General features: G+C 52.0%; 1 protein-coding gene across 1 annotated transcript; it reads right to left on the bottom strand.

Moving 5' to 3' along the window:
• Positions 1-11,022: 11,022 nt before the first annotated feature.
• Positions 11,023-19,821, bottom strand: PIANP (PILR alpha associated neural protein; the record flags this gene model as incomplete). The annotated part of the gene is made up of 8 exons (XM_080348759.1): positions 11,023-11,044; positions 11,170-11,397; positions 11,653-11,734; positions 11,906-12,471; positions 12,621-12,689; positions 16,508-16,575; positions 19,035-19,178; positions 19,762-19,821. The coding sequence occupies 8 exons, from the start codon at positions 19,819-19,821 to the stop codon at positions 11,023-11,025; spliced, it is 1,239 nt and encodes a 412-aa protein (XP_080204885.1).
• Positions 19,822-20,109: the final 288 nt, after the last annotated feature.

Below are 20,109 nucleotides of genomic sequence, written 5' to 3'. Positions count from 1 at the left end.
TATTGTATTGCTGCCTGTGTTATGGCTAGTGTGTTTAGTAGATGTTTATAGCCAAATCTGATCTTTTTAAGAATGTGGGGCATGTGTATGTAGAGCATTTGCCTATATTTGCAGATCCACTGCCATAAAGGGCAGAACTTTAAAAAACGAACTCCTCCAGAAAGCAACTTCACTTCCTGACTTGGTAACACCAGTGTTGTTTTCTAAGCCTAGATGCCTTTGTACGTTTTAGTGAGCTATTGAACCGCTGGATGGCATGTTACCATCCAGAGTCTAGCCTAGCTCTGAAGGGCTTAAAAATTGCTCCCTGATGAGAGCTTGTCTGCAGACTCTTCTGGGACACGAGTTTGGTGTTCCACTTCTCTGTTAAATACTCGCTCCATGACTGTGCTAACCAGCAAACTCAGCAGAGGCCAAGAACGTGACCTTCATCTCAGCTGCGTCACCTCCAGTGCACGTTGCCTCAAGATCAAGGCTGAGGCAGGCGCGGGAGGCTCAGGCTGCTGCTCCTGAGATAACTGGAAGGATCAGGGGAGCTGGGTGAGCTGCTCAGTCTAAACAATGGCTTCAGAGTTAGAGTTGTGATCATACTCAAATTAATTTAAAAAATGCACAGTAACACAAGAAGCAATTTGCATAAGACGTCACATGGAGTTGCATACAATTTCGCATATTTAAACAAAACACAATAAAGCACAGCTCAGGCGGGGACGTGAAATCATTTGTGCAGCAAACCGTGCAGAGAAACGACGTACAATTATCACAGAAGAAGAAAACAAATGACAGCAACTACCCAGGATGCAGAGTCAGCTCAGAAGTTGAGAAACACCAGCCACTTCCTTCATCCACCATCCTGATAGATGCTTGGATTCACATCATCATTATATGAGTATGTGCTACTTTTCCACCAGACCCTTCTGGTGAAGAGGATGGTGCTTGCTGTGTCACGTCACTACTCACTCTTTCACATTTGCATCCTTTGCTTCAACTTTGCAAAACACTTTCCTCATGCATCATTCTTTCTGAGATTTCTAGTGCATTTATCTCCAAGTCTGAGGGACTCCCCTCTCATCATGCACCACTCCAAGCAGTACTGTTCTTGCCCTTTAGTGATAAAGGCCAGAAGCCAAAATGCTTGCTATAGGAGCCCAACGGCAGACCCTGACAGCCTCCATTTTGGTGGTCTCAGTGTTGTGCATGTTCAGAGTAGAATCCCTATGGCTTAGCTCTTAGTGCCCCAATAGATCATATTATGTGGACTTCATCTCAGCTCCTGGAAAACAATGACTAAAGAATTAACATTAGAAAAGGAAGCTGGCAAGAAAAGGCAGCAACAACCCATAAGTGGGAATGCATCATCTCTCAGAAGGAACATCAGGAAAGCTGAGACCTTTAACCCTGTAAAAGGGACTTTCACCTCCCTGACCTACATTTTATGACAATCCTGCATCTCTGGCACACAGGCTGGCTCCGCACTGCAGCAGAGAGGCTGAACTCTGAGAGCTGAGCCATGAGCATGTACCACTGCGTCTGCTTCCCCTTCCTTCCCCAGGAGGCATGCAGGGGAGGACCCAGTTGCTGCTCCTGGGGCAGCTGGAAAGATCAGGGGAGCTGGGACACAGGGATCAGGCTAAACAAAGGCTTTAGCATCAGCAACACCCTGATACCCGTGAGCTTCCAGACTCCTGCTTCAACCATCTTGTCTTCATTTACTCAGCTCTTTTAAAGCCCCCTAGCTCTGAATTTCCATCCTGATCCCTTCCTCTGACTCTGCTTCTCCTTCCTGCCCCATCTTTTAATCCTAGCCACAGTTTCTGGTTCTGCCCACTCTCTCCTCATGCTGCTTTTTCCTGTCCTCCTTCATAACTCTTTTCTTTAAGGCATGTGCTCAAATGCTTCAGCTCCTTGTATTTTCATTAGGCAATTTGTTTCTCTCCACAAGACTGCCTGAGCATCAGCGAAGAACTGTCACCAAAACCCTGGAAGAGGCAGTGTTATGCTTAGTCACCGTTTTGTCCCAGGCCTCCTCTAACTCGCAGGTGCAGGTGGAAAACCTGTACTTTCCTCATTTGCTGCACTTGGAATTACTGCACTATGTCAGTAAGCTGACCAACATGAGCAGCTACAAGAAATGACCGTTTAGCCAGGACTTTTTTGATCTTCAGTTTTGCCTTGGAGGCCCTGCTGCTTGGAATAAGGGAAATCTCTGGCACATCTTGCAGCTCCTGCTGCCTATCCAGCCAACGCAGGGTAGCACTAAGCAGAGCCTCGGACCTCTTCTGCATGACATTCACTCACATGCAGTATGTCAGACAAGAAAGGAACTGGCAAAGCAAAAAAAAAAATACATCAGAGAGAAACCATTTCAGTCTTAAATAAATGGTGTCACCAAATGAGTCTGAATCAATGTAATGAGACTGACACAAGCCTCCACTGTAGGTGTGTTTAACTATTGCATTCATGTTTTGGTTAATGAACACATTCAACCAAAGCTGTGTGTGCTCACAGTGCACTACCCTATAGATAGATTGATTCCCCTGATACTGGCTGAGGACACTCACCACTGACTGCCCCTTGGTTTCAGAAGGGTTCAAAAAGCTCCTACTTTTTGGGTCACTTTACCAAGACTTGGATAGTACCTGACAGAATCACAATGCTTGTCTGAGTATCCTTCCTCAGGCAAACTAAGTGGGAAACCAACCATCTCTTCAGCCAGACCAGTCTGTAACGCAGATTTGACCAGTGCATACTGTAGACATCACACTATGTTCCTCTGGCATTTAGAAAATGAGTCACCCCAGGCTTGTTTGCTTGCTTGTTTGTTGAACCCTCATGGTATGTTCAGCCATTGATGGAATCTGGGCTTCAAACTAGACCGGCTGCCCTAGAGCATCTGCTCTTCTGCCACTGGAGCTCTAACTAGGAGGCACGGAGATGCAGGACAAGTCCCCAGAGCAGACACTGGCATTTGTTTCCCTGCCAGATCCCTTGTGGGGATTGATCTGAAGTTGAAGATGGTTTTACTTGTATTCTGGTCACTCCCAGAGAAACCTGGGCTTTGGATCGATGTGGAATGTGTCACTGAATGGTCTATTATTCAGTGAGTGCAATGTGCACTCGGAGACACAGCAGCCCTCAGTAAAGATTCAATTCTGCCTCTGAGGATCAAAGTGGGAATGAACCAAGGGAACTACTCAGCTCCTTTACATGACACTGCAATCAGTGGTTGCTTGTTTCAGGGCAATTCTTCACGGCACTTTCAAGTTATGTGTTGCTCCTAATTAAATGGCCATTTACACAGGCACATCCCTTTAGCAGGGTGAGGAGATATCTCTAACTGAAGCTGTATTCCCCTCTACACTGAGACTTACACCTGAGTTAGCACAGCTTGTCCATGCTGCCGTATCTGGTCCACACCACAGCCCCAAGGAGTACAGGGATGCCCACAGCTCCACAGACGCTTTCCCACCATTACCCTCCTGCCCGTGGTGTGGGGCCATGCTGCGAAGGCACACAGAAGTGGCAATAACCAACACGACAGGCCCAGGGAGGAGGGTAGAGCCAGAGCAAATGGAGTCCCGATTTCCAGCCTCAATTCTGGAGATGATCCTTGGAGCAGAGGAGGCAAGCTTGTTGCCAAATCCCTGCGTTGACTGGCATTTCCAGCTGACAGTTGCTTGAATTTTTTTTTTTTTCATAATGGGATAATTTATTGCAGGTTATAGAAGGCACTCAGCTGGAGGGAATCCCAGCTTTGGGAGATGTTTTCATAATGTTTTTTTCTGAAGTACTCTGTTTCCCAGGAAATCACAGTGGTCAGCAATATCTCATGCTTGTTTTTGACCACTTGTTGGGGTGATTTTCATGTGTCTTGAAATGGTCATATGGTTTTTAGGTGTTCTTCTTTGATTTAAATGACCTAATCCATTCCTCCCATCTCTGCTGTCCTCATTTAGCATGCATCTCCCCATTCTAGCTCCCTGACAGAGAACAGAATGCTGGTGAGATGCTAGGGAAACAGGGGAGGCTGGAGACTGCGTTGGAAGGGAGATGCTGGGGAAGGAGGCAGTGCTGGGACCAGACTGGAACGGTGAGAAGCCAGCATGGGCAGGTGGGCAAGAGTGATATAGTGAGGAGTGGTGATGGGAAGGGACTAAACCAGGGAATTGGTGTTTTGGGAAGCCAGAAGAAAAAGGGGCAGCTCATGGACCTTTTCCCATGGGGCAGAGAGTGAGTCCTGGTGTAGAAAGGGACCACCTGACCGAGCAACTGCAGCCTCAGCCTGTGCTGAGAGGGCACCAGAGAAAAAGCATCTGATGACAGAGAAGTCAACAGAAAGGGCTGAAGCTCTGGCTGGAAGGAGGTGAGGTTTGTGGAAGACATTTCACTGAGTATGTATCACAGTATCACAGTATCACACAGTATATTCTGGATTGGAAGGGACCTCAAAAGATCATCTAGTCCAATCCCCCTGCTGGAGCAGGAACGCCTAAGTGAGGTTGCACAGGAACTTGTCCAGGTGGGTCTTGAATGTCTCCAGAGAAGGAGACTCCACAACCTCCCTGGGCAGCCTGTTCCAGTGCTCTGTCACCCTCACTGAGAAGAAGTTTTTTCTCAAATTTAAGTGGAACCTCTTGTGTTCCAGCTTGATCCCATTGCCCCTTGTCCTATCATTGTTTGCCAACGAGAAGAGCCTGGCTCCATCCTCATGGCACTCACACTTTATATATTTATAGACATTAATAAGGTCACCCCTCAGTCTCCTCTTCTCCAAACTAAAGAGACCAAGCTCCCTCAGCCTTTCCTCATAAGGGAGGTGCTCCACTCCCTTAATCATCTTGGTTGCCCTACGCTGGACCCTCTCCAGCAGTTCCTTGTCCTTCTTGAACTGAGGGGCCCAGAACTGGACACAATATTCCAGATGGGGTCTCACCAGGGCAGAGTAGAGGGGAAGGAGGACCTCTCTTGATCTACTAACCACCCCCCTTGTAATACACCCCAGGATGCCATTGGCCTTCCTGGCCACAAGGGCACAGTGCTGGCTCATGGTCATCCTGTTGTCCACCAGGATCCCCAGGTCCCTTTCCCCTACACTGCTCTCTAATATGTAATTTCCCAACCGATACTGGAACCTGGGGTTGTTCCTGCCCAGATGCAGGACTCTACACTTTTCCTTGTTAAATTTCATTAGGTTATTCCCCGCCCAACTCTCCAGCCTGTCTAGGTCTCGCTGGATGGCAGCACAGCCTTCTGGCGTGTCAGCCACTCCTCCCAGCTTAGTGTCATCAGCAAACTTGCTGATAGTACACTCTATTCCCTCGTCTAAGTCGTTAATGAATATATTGAATAATACTGGCCCCAGTACTGACCCCTGAGGTACTCCACTAGATACTGGTCTCCAACTAGACTCCGCACCATTGACTACCACTCTCTGGCTTCTCTCCTTAAGCCAGTTTGTAACCCACCTCACTACTCCATTGTCTAGACCACACCTCCGCAACTTAGCAACTAGGATGCTGTGGGAGACTGTGTCAAAGGCTTTACTGAAGTCAAGGTAGACCACATCCACGGCTCTGCCATCATCCATCCACCTTGTAACATTCTCATAAAAGGCTATGAGGTTGGTCAAGCATGACTTACCCTTGGTAAAGCCATGCTGACTGCCCCTAATAACTTTCTTATCCTTGATATGCCTTGAGATAGCACCAAGGATAAGTTGTTCCATTACTTTCCCAGGGACAGAGGTGAGGCTGACCGGTCTATAGTTACCCGGGTCCTCCTTCTTGCCCTTTTTGAAGGGCAGTAATTTCAGCACAGTGACAATCTATCACCTCCTTGGTCAAGTCTCTCCAGCCTGCCCAGCCCCAGAGCCACTATATGTGGTTGACTGGAGAGGGTCAGTCGGGGGGGACAGGTGACTAGTCACCTAAAGCAACATGGGTGAGGGACTCCCTGCTCCCAAACTTGGCACAGGGGCAGAAGAGGTATTGTTCAGCCTCTCATGCGTGCATGCCCTGGGACTGCCACTGCAGACATGTGTCTGCTCTCCCATGGGCCTGGAGCCACCTCCAGCCAACAGAGATCCTGCCCAGAGCACAGGGTGCCATGTGGAGGGGTCTGGCTCTGCAGCAGGAGATAGTCCTGGGTCCTTCCAGTGAGCAGAGACCTCAGGACAGAGTCCAATGTCAGGTCTGGTCTGGGGAGCCTGCTCCTTCCTCTGAGAGTAAAGCAGCAGATCAGGGATGCCTTCAGTGCCTGAAGGACTGGGACAGCGAGTGGGCAGAGGAATCAGGGGCTGGGGCCTGTCCCCAGCACCCAGCATTGCTGAGGAGCAGCCCTTTGGAGTGTCCACTCTGTCTGGTGCTGGTCTCTAGCACCCCCTCCGTGCCCACCCCAGCACCAATCACCACCAGGGCTTGTGAAGTGAGGGAGTTGCAGGAGACAAGGCTGCTTAATTACAGAGCAGCCCTGGAAACCAGCAGCAGCAGCGGCACTGTGGCCAGGAGGGGAGGCAGCAGGGCTGTAAATAGAAATTGCGGAGGCAGCTGCAGGGAACAGAGTGAGGGAGGCTTCTGCGCCTGCATCGCTCCATCTACCTCCTTTCCCTTCAGCTTCTCTCACCTCTCCCGGCCACCCGGGCTCCCAGCACAAACCAGTGTGTGACAAGCAGCCCGAAAGCATGTCTGGGAAGCAGCAGCTCTGTAGGCAAAACAGCTGCTCCAGCTGGAGAAGTGGGTGTGCGAGGCCGCAGCAGCCTCCTCCATCAGGGGCCACCTCCCATGGAAATGTGTGAGGACCTCTTTGACCAGTGAGGAGACCAAGGTGGGATGGATGCAAAGCCCTTCTACTCCCTCCAGAGGAGGCTGTGGGATGGCTGATGTCCCCATCCAACTGGGGTCTGCCCAGGACAAAGTCCCTGTCATCCCACCCTGACATCTCCATTATGTCCTCTTCCACAGCAGCAAGAGCTCTGCTTTCAGTATTTTGCAAAGGTTTATTTAAAAATGTTGAAACTAACATCCCACAAGAATTGAATATTTCACCACGAGGAGAAGAGAAATCCTACAAAAATATATATCACAGCGCACAAGGGCAGGGGAGGGGGAAGAGCGAGACTCAGTGTGGAAGCAAGAGGGAATACGGAGGGGAGGATGGGAGCCACGGCAGAACGAGACTGAATGGCAAAGGAAGAACAAGAGACAAGCGGGGAAAGTGAAACAGCAGGAGGGAAGAGATAATCCGGAGGGAGACCATGGTACAGGACAGGAGTGGGAAGTGGGAAAACAGTGGGAGAGGGAAAACTGGAAAAAAAGGAGTAGAGAGCCAGCAGTTGGTAAAGGATGGGGCCTCCTCTATGGTCTTGCCAAGGCAGGGCCAGGACTACAGTGAGATGTCAGCAGGGGGGCAAGCAGGGACCTAGAGTTTGGCCCAAGGCTTTTGTGCTGCAGGACTTGGCTCTAAGGCTGTGTCATATACATGGTTTGTCAGAGTGAAAAAAACAAACCCACAGTTTAATTCAGAACAGTCAGAAGGTGATCGTGTTTGAGAACTTGCGGGGAATGAACAAACTGCTCCTTTCCAAGCATTTTTCTTTAACGGGAAAGGGACCAGATTTGCAAGGGCACTTAGGTGCCATTGAGGAAGAGGTAGATAGCCCTCTCTGAAGCTGTGGGATGCTTGGCTGGATGTGAGTCCCTGGAAACTGGACCGGAGGAATGATGTGGAAGCACACACTGGAGGTCTGCTCCCCTGCATACGAGTCGCAACTGACCAGATGGTAAAGCCCAAGCAGGATTTGGGCTTATGGTCATGCTACTTTGCTGGGTTAACAGAGGGAGTTCCAGTTCCTGCTCCAAAACAATACAGGGCAGAGAGGAAGGATTCTTCCCCAGACCTTCCCTCCTCCCCGCTGTGCTCACAAGGAGATCACCCTTGTGTTAACAAAGCCAGGTCCCTCCAGGAGCTCAGCAGAGATGCGATTCCTTCAACTCACCCAGCCCACCTGGACGTTCCTTTTTAATTGCACAGAAATGTTGGGCAGGCTCAGCCCAAGGCTACAAACATTTTAGGTCAGTTTCGCCTTACACATTTCTCTCTGTAAAATTTCCACTGGAAAAAAAATTAAACCAAATCTTTCTCCTCCAGCCAGCTAGAAGACAGGGAAACCTGATATGCTGTGCCTGAGAAGGGACTGGCCTCTGCCCTGGCTTGCTGTCAATCTGTCCATACGAGCATCCCACTGAATATCAGCTTGGGCCAGGGGAGAAACTGCAGGCATGCTCTGGCTCCAGCCTGCATAGGGGAAGATGGTTTATAAGGCTCCAGCCATGGAGAAAACAGGTCCAGTGAGATTATTTATTGACTGGAAGAACCTTGTATGTCCACACGTTTTGAATGTTTTTTTCCAGGGACAAAATGTAGCAATGAAAGTTTGCGCGGGCCAGTGAAGTTGTTTCCTATATCTAACCTGTTTTGTGTGAAAGAGTGAATGACTGTCATAAAAACGTATTTGACTAGAAAAATTGGTCTCGGAAAAGATATTCAGCATATCTAAACTTCTGTCATTGTACGAGTTTTCCCTACTGCATTCCTCAGCTTACCCCTTACCACAGCATCCATGGAAGGTTTCACTCCCTGGAGATACTTTTAACAGAAACAGAAACATGTTAAAGGGAGGAAAAAACAAACAAACAAACAAACAAAACCACCAAAATCTGATTTGTTTGCAGAGTTTACAAAAACCTGGCCAGCAGAGCACAGGGCTTCCCCGCATGAAGTGCTGGAACACGTTTTCAGCACAGGTCCTGCAGTGCCCTGCCGCTTGTTTACAGATATCTCCACGCGGACTGTGGAAAGGGAAAGTCCAAGGACAGCCCTTGGAAGTGGTAGAGTCCAAACTCTGGCCTTGTTTCAACAAGCACTATCGATCAAAGAGCAATCTAATTAATCTGGTCTGGAAGATTACTTAAACCAGCTCAAGGCATTTTATTATAAACCGCCAGCAATGAGCAGAGCAGCCCCTTGCAGCCTGGGCACGGATGTCCTTCCCTCCCCATGGCTGATGTGCCAGCCAGAGGGGGAACAGTGCCACGTGCCCTCAGGGGACAGTGGTGAGCAGGGCAGCAGGCAGAAACAGCCATCTGCCCCCTTCTCTGTCCTGTCCAGCTGCAGCTTCAGTGTCCACCAAGGCCTTGAACAGAGCCTGAATAAGGAAAAGGCTCGGTAATAGATCGATCTGTGGTAAAGCCATAATAACTCCTGCTATAAGTGGAGACTCAGCCTGTGCTTAGACTAGAGACCTCCAGAGTCCTTTTCCACCTACATCTTTCAACCTTTCTGTGCTTTTAATAAACCAGTAATTTTATTTGACCTGTCATTTTCTCCAAATCTCTACTGTTTTTTGTGAAGCTTATTGCAATTTACACTTGTATTTAAATGTCCTTCACGGTGAGCCAGTTGGGACCTGAGATCACCTAATAGTTCAGCTGGGTAAATGGGCAGAACCAGGCCTCTTATGCAACTCACTGTGCTTTGTCCTATAAAGAATAGGCTTTTACTGCAGAGATAAAGGATGAGAGGGACATTTCCTTTTCTCCAAGAGGACTTTTATCAGAGACCTCGTATGGTGCTTTAGGGGCTTCTAATTGTGGGTGAGTTTCCTGTCCCTGGACACATCAGTCCAGCAGCTGAAGGTGTTTGTACAGTATACAGGCAACCTTACCTAAATCTGCATCATTTCAGCTCAGTTGTTATCAATGTGGTGTCTGTGAATTACTTTGAAGGTGTCCATGGAACCTAAGAGAGATCTACCAGCAGTAAATTACAACCCTCCAAATGTTCCCAAGGTAATCTCTAGATTTCTCTTTGTCATCCCAGGCACAGAGAATCACATCTGCTGCTTGTTGCCTGTGGCATGAGTTTCTGAAAGCAATTCTCTGTCTCAGCCTGGCAAAACTTAAGCTCCTCATGCCCAGCTATATCTGCATGACGTTTCAGCTGCTTCAGCTGAACCCCAGTGTACAGGACACTTGCTAAATAACATGATGGGCAGAGGGTTTTGCCTCAGATTTTCCGAAGAACAACACCACAGACTGATGTTATTCAGAAAAATCTTACTGAAGGAGACTGAGGGGGTTGAGGGTGACAGCAAAGAGGCTTCCAAGAGATAAAAATATTTGGAAAGCTAAAGGGACCTTTTCCAGCTTTAACTGGCAAGAAAAGTGGTGGGGGGAGGAACTGAGAGGAAAAAAATGGGGACAGAGAGATGAAGAAAGACACAAGCTGAATATAAAAAACAGAGTAGTTCTAGGCAGAAACAAAGTGGAAAAATGTGAATATCCTCCATTTAGGGGGGATGTAATGTTTCCTTCAAGGAAATGGGTTGCTGAGGGGGCCCAGGTGTTGTTTAAGCCTCTTCTTCCCAAGCTTCACCCACTCTTGGAACCCTTGGGAGGCCAAGGCCTCGGGAATAGAAGAACCTGCCGCCATCTAAGTCCCGGCTCCGGGGAGACCGAGCCCTGGCGTGCAATCCTGCAGCAACTGAACTCCAGATGTTCACTTCAAAGCACACGACATGGGAAGGGACACACAGAGGGGTTAGGTCCATGGGGACAGGGGTATGCCTCTTCACCTTGCCTACCCCCAATGTCAGGCATGCACTAGTGAGAGAGTCACGGAGATCCGACTGTGTGTGTGTCTCTGCGTGTGTGCTAGGAGAGGGGCTGGGGACATCAAGATTTCCCACCACCACCAGCTGTCTTCCCTCCCACCATCCTGCTCTCTCATCACTCCATCCTGCGTGGGCCAGGGGTGGTCCTCAACCTTCCCCCAGCAGGAGGCTAAGGAGGCCCAGCTTGTCCATTTGCCCAGGCATGTCCTGGTGGAGTTGGTTAATAATGGTGGTGGCGGGCCGTGGCACAAGGAGGTTGTTTTTTTCCTGGGGTAGCAGAGGTGGCAGGAGTCTGCACTCGCCAGCTGTGACAGGAGGGTGGGGGGAGCCAGCTCTGCTTCTCCCAGTGAGCGTCACAGGTTCACCAGTGGGATTCTGGGGGGAAAAGGGAATTGGAAATTAATTAGCAACAGGCATTTATGCTGCCCCATGACACCTTTGCCCTGCCTGTCCCCCTTCCCCCACCGCCTGCCACCCATCCCAGCTCACTGGCCACTCACCGGTTGAGCTGGAATGCCGTGCTCTTCCCATGGCCGCCCAGTTTATCCACACCCTCCTGGCCCTTCCTGGACTCCTCTGCCTCGGGTGTGGGGGCCAGGGAGTCACTGTAGGGTCCCAGGATGCTGACAGTGGCGGGGGAGAGGTCTGTGAGGTGCTGCTGGCTCTCCTGCTGCCTCCCACCACTCTGCTGCCCCGAGTGACGCCGGCGCTTCTGATTTCGGTCCCAGCTTTGGAGAGAGACAAGGGGTGAGGTAAAGAGTGACCCCTCAGATAAGCCCCAGCCCTCTGTGACAGAGAAGTTTGTGGGACCCCGCTATGCTCAGAGTTGGAGTCCAGCCTATCTATGTGCCAAAGCTCACAGGGGCTTGCAGCACCAGGTCTGCACTCTTGGGACAAATGGCTCCCAAGCCCACCGTCCTCCTGCCCACCCACCTGAAGATACCGGCATGGTGACAGCCTCCGTTGGCCAAAACCCCACTCACCAGAACTTGAATATGATCCCAGTGGCAACCAGGACAATAATGATGGAGATAGTGATGGTGACATATAGCTGGGGGTCCACACCTGCGAGACAGAGGGTGACAGGGGGGTGTGATGGCCACCCCCACCAGTACCTAGTGGGGGCAGCAGTGCAAGGAGAGGCTCTCATGAAGTCTGCAGAAGGAGCTGCTCCTGAAGGGATAGGGGGGCCAGGGGGAGGCAGAGGGGGGAGAAAGAAGCAAAGAGCAGATTTACCTTCTCCCCGGGGCCCAAACAAGAAGGGCTGCAGGGTGGCTGGGGTCTCACGCAGGTTGAGCCCCGCGTTGTGCAGGAGCGAGTGGGAGTTGGGCTGCGCTGTCGCCATCCCGTGTGGCGAGACAAAGGTGTATCCCAGCGGTGGAAAGCCTGGGTTGGCTGAGTTGGTGTCCCCTCCATCCTCATCTGACACCGTGGGGCCCCAGACAATGGCCCAAGGGTACTGGGAGGAGGGCATGCCATCCTCAAATCCGGAGGGGGTGGCGGGGCGAGCCCCCACCGCCTGGCGCCTCAGCCGCACAACATGACGCAGCTCTCCTCCCCGGGCAGGTAGGGAGCGCTGGCGTGGCAGGGCAAAGCGAGAATCCCTCTCTGGCAGCGAGGTCCTGTCCCAGATGCAAATGGGTCGTGGGGCTGAGGGGCTCCGACGGGAACAAAGAGGCCGAGGGGCTGCTGGACCCCGAAGGCGAAGAGACCAGACGCCAGGAGGAGGGATGGATGAAACCAGGAGGAGGAGATGCCAAAACTGCAGGGAGTGGATGCAGGAGAGGAGTGGAGGCATCCTGCTGTGGGGTGGGGTGGAGGAAGAAAAGAGCCATATCTGAAATGTCTGCCCTGTCAAAAGGCAAAGCCCAGAGCAGCTGGGAGCAGCCTGTCACCCATGCTCCCGTTCTCTTCCCTCCTTGCCGCCAAATGCGGGAAGCTGTGAACCTACCAGGCACTGTGCTCCATCTCAGATGCAACAGTATCTTTGCTTAGCGAGGATCCTGTCTCATCTTCTTCACTGGAAACCAAAAGGGAGAGGTGTCAGTGTCCCCTCACCCAGAGGCGACCACTTTCTCACCAGAGGCAGGGCAATGGGGCACCGGTGCACCCACACATGCACCCACTCCGGCTCTTGTGTTCCCCCATGCCTGCATGCCCTCCTGCACAGAAGTGCATCATCCCCCAGACCAGAGCGCTGCACAGAAACACATGCGTTAGCATTTGCACACAAAAGAAAAGGGGTAATCTCTGGAGCACAGGTGCAGAGGTACATGTGCAGGTTCCCTGGGGATTCTTCTGTCTGAGGGCCAAGAGGGGGATTCAGCATCTTTATTTGCTTATCGTTGGAACAAGTTTGAATCTTAATTCCTGTGTTTATTTATAGTAGTAGAGTGTGTAATCCATTTATTAAAAAAGAGCCTCTTCATTGTGTGCCAGAATGAAGGAGCGAGAGAGGAAGCACGAGAGTGATAAACTAAGAAGACTGAGAAAGAGAGAGTGAATCAGCGAGAAAAGTCCAGCCTTACTAAAGAATTTAAGAGCAAAAATATGCTTATGAAATATTTAGTATTTACTTTCCTGTTAGCTAACACGGAATTACCTTCCAGCACTCCTTGTCCAAGTGTCCTCCGTGCTGTCCCATCCCTCCCTTTCTCCTCTGTTCTCCCACCTCCTTTGGCTGAGCAGCACTAGGCAGCAGTGGTAACAGAGAAAGGGCTGGTCCCCCCATCGAGATTTATGCACTGGCCGCACGACACCCTCTGGCACCAGTTCATCAGGCGGTAGCACAGCTGCCCTTCATGCTGCCTGCCCCTTCCCTTGGCTAGGCATAGCACAGCACCGGCCCTTCCCTGGCAGTTGTTCTGTGCCTGACCCAGGATCCACTCTGCAGCAGAGACCGCATGCATGCACACACACATACACACACAAAAATCATTCAAGATATTGAGCTCATTCCTCCATCCTGAAGAGGAAAGCATGAATGCCAACAGCCCACGGTTATGCCCTTCTGTGGCTGTCGGGATGGAGAAACAGGGATGCTTGGCCAAGGGAGTCAATGCAGAGGCCAACCGCACACCTCCAGCCCTGAGCCAGATGTCTTGCACCTCCCGGCTCCTAATGGGTTACTGTCATCTCCTCCTGCTCAGCCCATGCCCTGAATGAAAAGTGCACCCCCTCTTGAATGGGAGGCCTCCTCTTGCTGAGGAAAGAACCCATTGCTTGCTGTGGTAAGGGGACTCACACCCCCCGATGTACACCTGAGCAGAGGGACTGGGAAGAAGGGCACCCAAGAGTGAGTAGCTGTCTAGCTCCTGCTGCATTAACTGGGGATATTTTTAGTTTCCTTCTGTTAAATATTTAAACAAAGTTCACAGAAAAAAAAATGAATTGTCGGCTAATGTGCCCTGCCCTTCCCTCTGGGGCAAGATCAGTCTCTGGAGGGATCCTGAGATGAAGAAGTGGAGGAAAGAGCAACTATTCTCAGCATTTCTTTGTACTTTGCTCCTGAACTTCTAAGCCTTGGAGGGGACTCAGTATTAAAATGCAGCTCTGCAGAGAGGCAGCAGAACGGTGCAAGTTTCTTCCGAAGCCAGCGGCTGGCGAGATCTTGGCCATCTGGATTATGATCACGATGCCATGGAAAAGCACGTCTGGCAACACAAATCCGTGACAGAATTTCTTTTGGACTTTAGAAAGGGAGGGAATTCCAAGCATCAAGGACCTCCTTGTGTGTGTCCCTGGGCTAGAGGGCACACAAACCTCCTGAGTGGTTTTGAGGTGGCCTGGAGGGCCTGGGGCCATGCCTGCGACTCACCACAGGACAGTAGTTCCCTGGGGTGAAGAGCCTGCTTTGTTTGTAGCACAGCATTCTCAGTTACAGCTCTGACCTTCAGGGGCTGTTTTACATCAGGCAGCAGTAGATGTGGATCTGGACAGTGCCACTCTTGGAGTAGAGATCTTCAGGTACTGGTCTCATGGGGGAGCGTGGTACTTTTGAGGTGCATGTGTAACCACTAGCACTCCTTCCAGCATAGGTGGCTCTACAGGCAGAAATGTGTCTGGATGCAGATGAACAGTGTGCTGGATCACACAGTTCACTGTGGTCCTCACACTTGTTGGGATGCCTTGTAATGGAGACCTCATTGTGCTTCCCAGCGAGATTGTGAGCTCCAGCAACAGCACCACAGACCATGGATTCCCAGGATCTACAGCCTGGGCATAAGAAACCCTACAGAGCCAAACCCTGGCTTCACATCCAGTAGTCTGAATTTCAGCCCTACAGAGCAGGTAATGGCTGTAGCTGAGGGGAAAGCGTGAGTGCCAGCACTGGCTTCCTCATGTACACACAGTGCTGTGGAAGTGACAGCCCAGATGTCAGGTGCAAGCTTCAGACATGAGATGCTGCTGTGCATAGGTCCTGCTGCTAATAGTGAAGAGCAGGTGGCTCCTGGTGCTCCTATTCCAAAGGCAGCTCTAGGTGAGTGCAGAAATGAGGCGATGTCAGTCCATCTCAGTCAACACATTCTGATTTGCTAATCCTGTAACGGATGAGACAGAATGTGTCCTGCACTAGCACACCCAGGCATGGTTGTGGAGGAGCTAGGAGAAGCACAGAGGTGTCTCCCATAGCATGAGTGCTGTGAGAACAAAGGAAGGATTCAGGTGTGAATTCCACGCAGTGAGGGCTGGACTCCACTGTCCATGGAGCGCTCATGTTCAAAACAGAGCACGGATGTCCCCGTGGCTTATTGACAAAGCAGCAGACAAAGCATGTCTGGGGCACTCTGCAGTTAGTCACCAGCAGTAGAGATTGTGACCTGGGCATAGACCCTGCTGCGTTGGAGGGCAAGTGTAACAAATGCCCTTCATTCAGTTCTGTATGCAGCTCCCGATGCAGATGCTGAAGAAACTGGTAGATTTTTCAAAGAAGAGAAGGTGGTGACAATTCTCTTACTACCTGGATATATAAATATCAGTATGCACACACCTTACACCGTTCAAGAGGCCTCTGTGTGCCAGAGCAGACTTTGGATTTCTGTACCAGTACAATATGGCATGGCTCTTGCTTTCAGATATGTTTCCCAGGTCTAATTGTGATAAAAACAGAAAGGGCTACTCCCAGGGTCCAAAGATGGACCAGTGTATTTTCACTCTAGGTACAGAGCCTTCATAGCAGTGTTCCAGTCCTGTGATGCACAGATGACAAAGTGTGAATGACAAAGCTATTTCCCCAGGGCACTTCATTGAGCTCAGTTTTTGTGAATCCTGGTGCTTGAAAGCTGTGAATAAGAATTACACTGCTCTTTGCTACTGCATATGGACCACAATACTGGTCCAGACCAGAGATGCCCCAGGGCTAATCTATTAGGAGCTACTCTCATTGCATTTGCAGGATGGATGCACAAATCCCGCTGCTGTTCCTCTGTGTCAGGGACCCAGCTGCGCTTCCTCCCTCTTTGTAAGTCATGGACCCTGCTGGGACATGAGAGAGCAGATCTCAGTAGCCATGCCCCAAAGCATGTATCCCAGTTCACCAAGGGAGCTGGGAATTTACATCCTAACTAATGGCTAGGAGCAAAGACTGCTGCACTCCTGCTCTGAGCAGGGAGTACAGCTTAAACCCTGAATGTGACACCCTAAGCTCCAGAGTTCAGATGCTACTGTGCCCCAGGGAAGCCCTAGGATTCACTGCCAATAACTCCTTCTCTGTGTTTGGTACTCTTGTATGCCATGGTCCCAAAGATAAATCCTATCCAAATATAACAGCTGTGACAGGAATAAAAGAGCCGAGGTGCCAGCCGTGGGCAGGCAATACCTGCGCTGTAGCTCCCTCACATCAAGTGCAATCTGTAACCTTCTGTTACAAAATGCTGAAGTTTGACAAATTCAAATGAGGAACAATACTATTAATAAAGAGGGTCAAACACAAGCACAATTCACTGAGGCAGGTGGTGTATTCCCTACTGCCTGGAGCCTTCACATGGCTGAATTTCTAAAAGAGATGCTACAGTTCAATCATAAGTTATGGGCTTGAAGCAGGAAATGAAATTGGTGAAATTCTCTGGCCTGTGCTCTGCTGTAGGTCAGACTCAATGATCAAAATGGTCCCTCTGGCCCTAAAATCTGAGGATGTCACAGCTTTCTCAATTCCTACCTGAGATCAGCTCCGTTTGAAAAGCAATTGGATGAAGCCATGCCAGTGAGAAGTGGGTAGAGTCTCCTTCCATCCGGGGATGGGAAAAGAGTTGCACCCGATTCTGTCTGGCCCGGCTGGCAGATGATGATCTATCTGTATTTTTGTAACATCTCGAGCTTGACTGCTGTGATACTGTGCCTCTAGGAATGAAGCCATCTGCTTTCAGAGCTCTCGAGCTAGTTCAGAATGCAGCAGTCTGTTTGCTCGGCAACTCAAGATGACGGGAATGCATCACCGTGCCCCTCTGCACCCCAGATCACCTCGCCTTTGTGCACAGAGTCCAGTTCAAGGTCTCTAAGCCAGCATTCAAAGCCCAGCATGGGACAGGCCCCAGTGACCTAAGCAATCAATCACCACTCCTTATGCAGCGATGACCTCACGTGACGGATATATTCTGCTGGAACAATGAAATTGCCAACCAGTTTGGGGAGAGGGGGAAGGGATGGAAGAAGGGGAAAGAGGCCCATGACCCTGATGAACAGAGCATTCACAAGAGCTGGGCCAAGATTATGAAACTTATTGCCAGCTGAAATAACGCTCGCCATTAGCAACCCCGCAGCACTGAGGACTTCATGCAAATCCTTTCTTCGCCCAGCTCCCCCACAGCAACGATCGCACTCGAAATAGTGATAAAAAATCAAAACAAACCTGAAGAGGACCCAGCCCTCCTCACAGAGAACGAACGCTAGGTTGGCTGTCATTTTTTAGCTCCCAGCTAACATGAAGGGCTACGGTGACAGCTTCCAATATATTGAGACTATGATGTGGGACTGTGGAACCTAGCAGCTATCTCCAAGCGTTGAGCAGAGCGAGTTTAGGCACTGGCAGTGAGACCCACACACACACTGCCTGGTGTCCCAGGCACCCCATGCCAATATTTTTCTTGATGGTCATACACATCCCAGAGTTCATGGTCCAAGAGGCAGAGATGCAGTCATTCTCAGTTTGGTAGCAGGAAGAATGAACCCCGATGCTGGTGAAAAGGGGTTATATTTACATGCTGCTATATTCGGCTGGGTGGGGATGGGGAAAGGGAGGAATCTCAGAGTAGCTGCTCCAGGGTGGCAATTCTGCTGCACTCAGACGAGTTTCAGCAGCTGGGAGTGATAATCCAAATGTGGGTACCCTGGGGTAGGAGATACCAAGCACATCTGGGGAAGGAGTTCCCACCGTATGTGGGGCCAGGTGCAACAACAGCTCGCAGATCAGGCTGAATTTGGGGGCTGGCAGTCTGAATGCAGTAGCTCATATCAAGCTGCTCTACTTGATGTCTGAGGCTATGAGGGTTGGTGGCAGCGCCCAGAAGGATCCAGCAGGACTGTGGAGGGGCTGACGCTGCTCGCCCTGTGTCAGTGCGGGTCCTGCAGCGTTCAGGGACTGCTGGTGGGAATTCTTGTGCCAGGGTTCCAGGGCCAGCACTTATGGGCTGGGTATGGAAATCCTAGGCTGGGGCAGAATCCAGGGCTGCAAGGGTGATGGTGCATTTGGACATATAGCTAGCTAGGGAATGGGTGTGTGAAGCCCATCAATGATCCTCTAAGCGTAAGTCTCCCTGCATTTGGGAACTGTGAGCGTGGCCCCATTCCAAGCAGCGCTCTAGGATGCCGGTCCCCTGCCATCTAGTGCCTGCCTGCAATACATGTCATGAGTCTGCCAATCTTCTGGCTCCCAGTTTCCTACTGTTCCCGGGCATCTAAGTGCTCCAGGTGCTGAGTCTCTACATCTGAATTGCTCTCTCTTGCATGCTGCACCCTTGGCCAGGCAGGAGGAGGGACTAACCCCTCCGTTTCCTTTCTCCAGCTGCGCCAATTTGGCTGAAGTCGCCTTGCTCAGTGCAGGCTCCAGTGCTCCAGCACAACAGGTCTGTGATGGAGCCCAGAGCCGGAGGGCAAGAGACAGCGATGCCTGGGCTGTGCCCCCTCCCTCCCAGACCCTCGGGCAGCCCCTGCCCCAGACTGAAAGAGAAGAAGGAGGTGGGAAGGAGACGACTAGAAGGAGACAGAGCACCTAGATGGGGAGAGGGGAAAGAAAAAGAGGTAGAAAGGACACAGGGAAGGAGACGGGGAGAGATCACTTGGAGACGGGCAGGCATCCCTCCCTGCACCTCGTCCCTGCAGCTCCATCCCCACCCGGTCCCCCAAGCCCGGGTTGAGAGGATGAACTTACCTTGCGGGGAGACAAGTGGGGCGCAGCCGGGGCGGCGGAGCAGGAGCCTGAGGGAGCACAGCTGCTGCTGCCGGTGCCTCTCATGGCCAGGACGAAGGAAGGAGAGGAGGAGGAGAAGGAAGGTTTGATGAGGCTGAGCCCTGGCTGAGGGAGAGGGAGCGAGAGATGCCTTGAAATAAACAGCTGCCGGGGACTGGTCCAGCCCCTCTTTCTCTCCCTCAGTCTCTGTCTCTCTCGCTCCCTGCCTCCCGTTAACCCCATGGCTGCTGGCACGGGCGCGTCCGGCACCGTCGCCCCCGCTGCAGCCCGAGGGCCGTGATGGGAGAGCCGGGCGGGGGCAGCGGCCGGGCGGGGGCACCGCGTCCCCCCGCTCCGGGAACCCCCTGCCCCGGCGGCCGGGTGCGAAGGCTCCTCCCGCTCCCGGCCCGCCCGCGCTGCGCTCCCGCAGCCCCGCGCCCGCCGCCCGCCGGACCTGCCCCCCGCCGCCCGCCGCCTCCCCGCCGCCGCTGCCCGCTCCGCTCCGCTCGGCTCCGCTCCGCTCCGCTCCCCCGTCTCGTCGGTTATTTCGGGATCTTCACAGGAAGCGATTAGGTTGCCATGGAGAGAGGTGTCTCCAAGGGACCCGTCGCTCCAGCTCGCTCCGGCGAATGCCACCCCCAGACGGGTCCGTCCTTGGGGGCGGAGGCCCCCTGGGATCCCCCTCCCCGGGCCGCCCCCCCGGGCTCACCTCCGCCGCCGCCTCCCCCCTCCTCTCCGCCCCGCAGCAGTCCCCTCGGGGAGATGCCATCCCCCGGCCGCTCCTCGCTGCCGCGACGGTCCCGCCCCCCGTCCCTTCATCTCCGCATCCATCATCCCCGGGCTTCGGGCCCCCGGGCCCCCCTGTGCGCCACGGTACCGGGGGGCGACAGGCAGGACGCAGCCTGGGCGGGCGGCGAGGTCCGGTCGAGCCTCAGGGGCAGAGCCGAGACGCCCACGCGTGGGCCGGGTGACACAGACTGGTGCTGTGGGAGCGATAGAGGATCCGTCCAAGGTGGGTTTCCCGGTTGAAGGATCACCCTCGTCGTCTGAACGTGTC

The sequence above is a fragment of the Nesoenas mayeri genome (assembly GCF_963082525.1).
Source record: "Nesoenas mayeri genome assembly, chromosome: 1".
NCBI lineage: Eukaryota > Metazoa > Chordata > Aves > Columbiformes > Columbidae > Nesoenas > Nesoenas mayeri.
The sequence above is the reverse complement of the archived record's forward strand: the minus strand, read 5'-3'. Positions and strand labels throughout refer to the sequence as shown.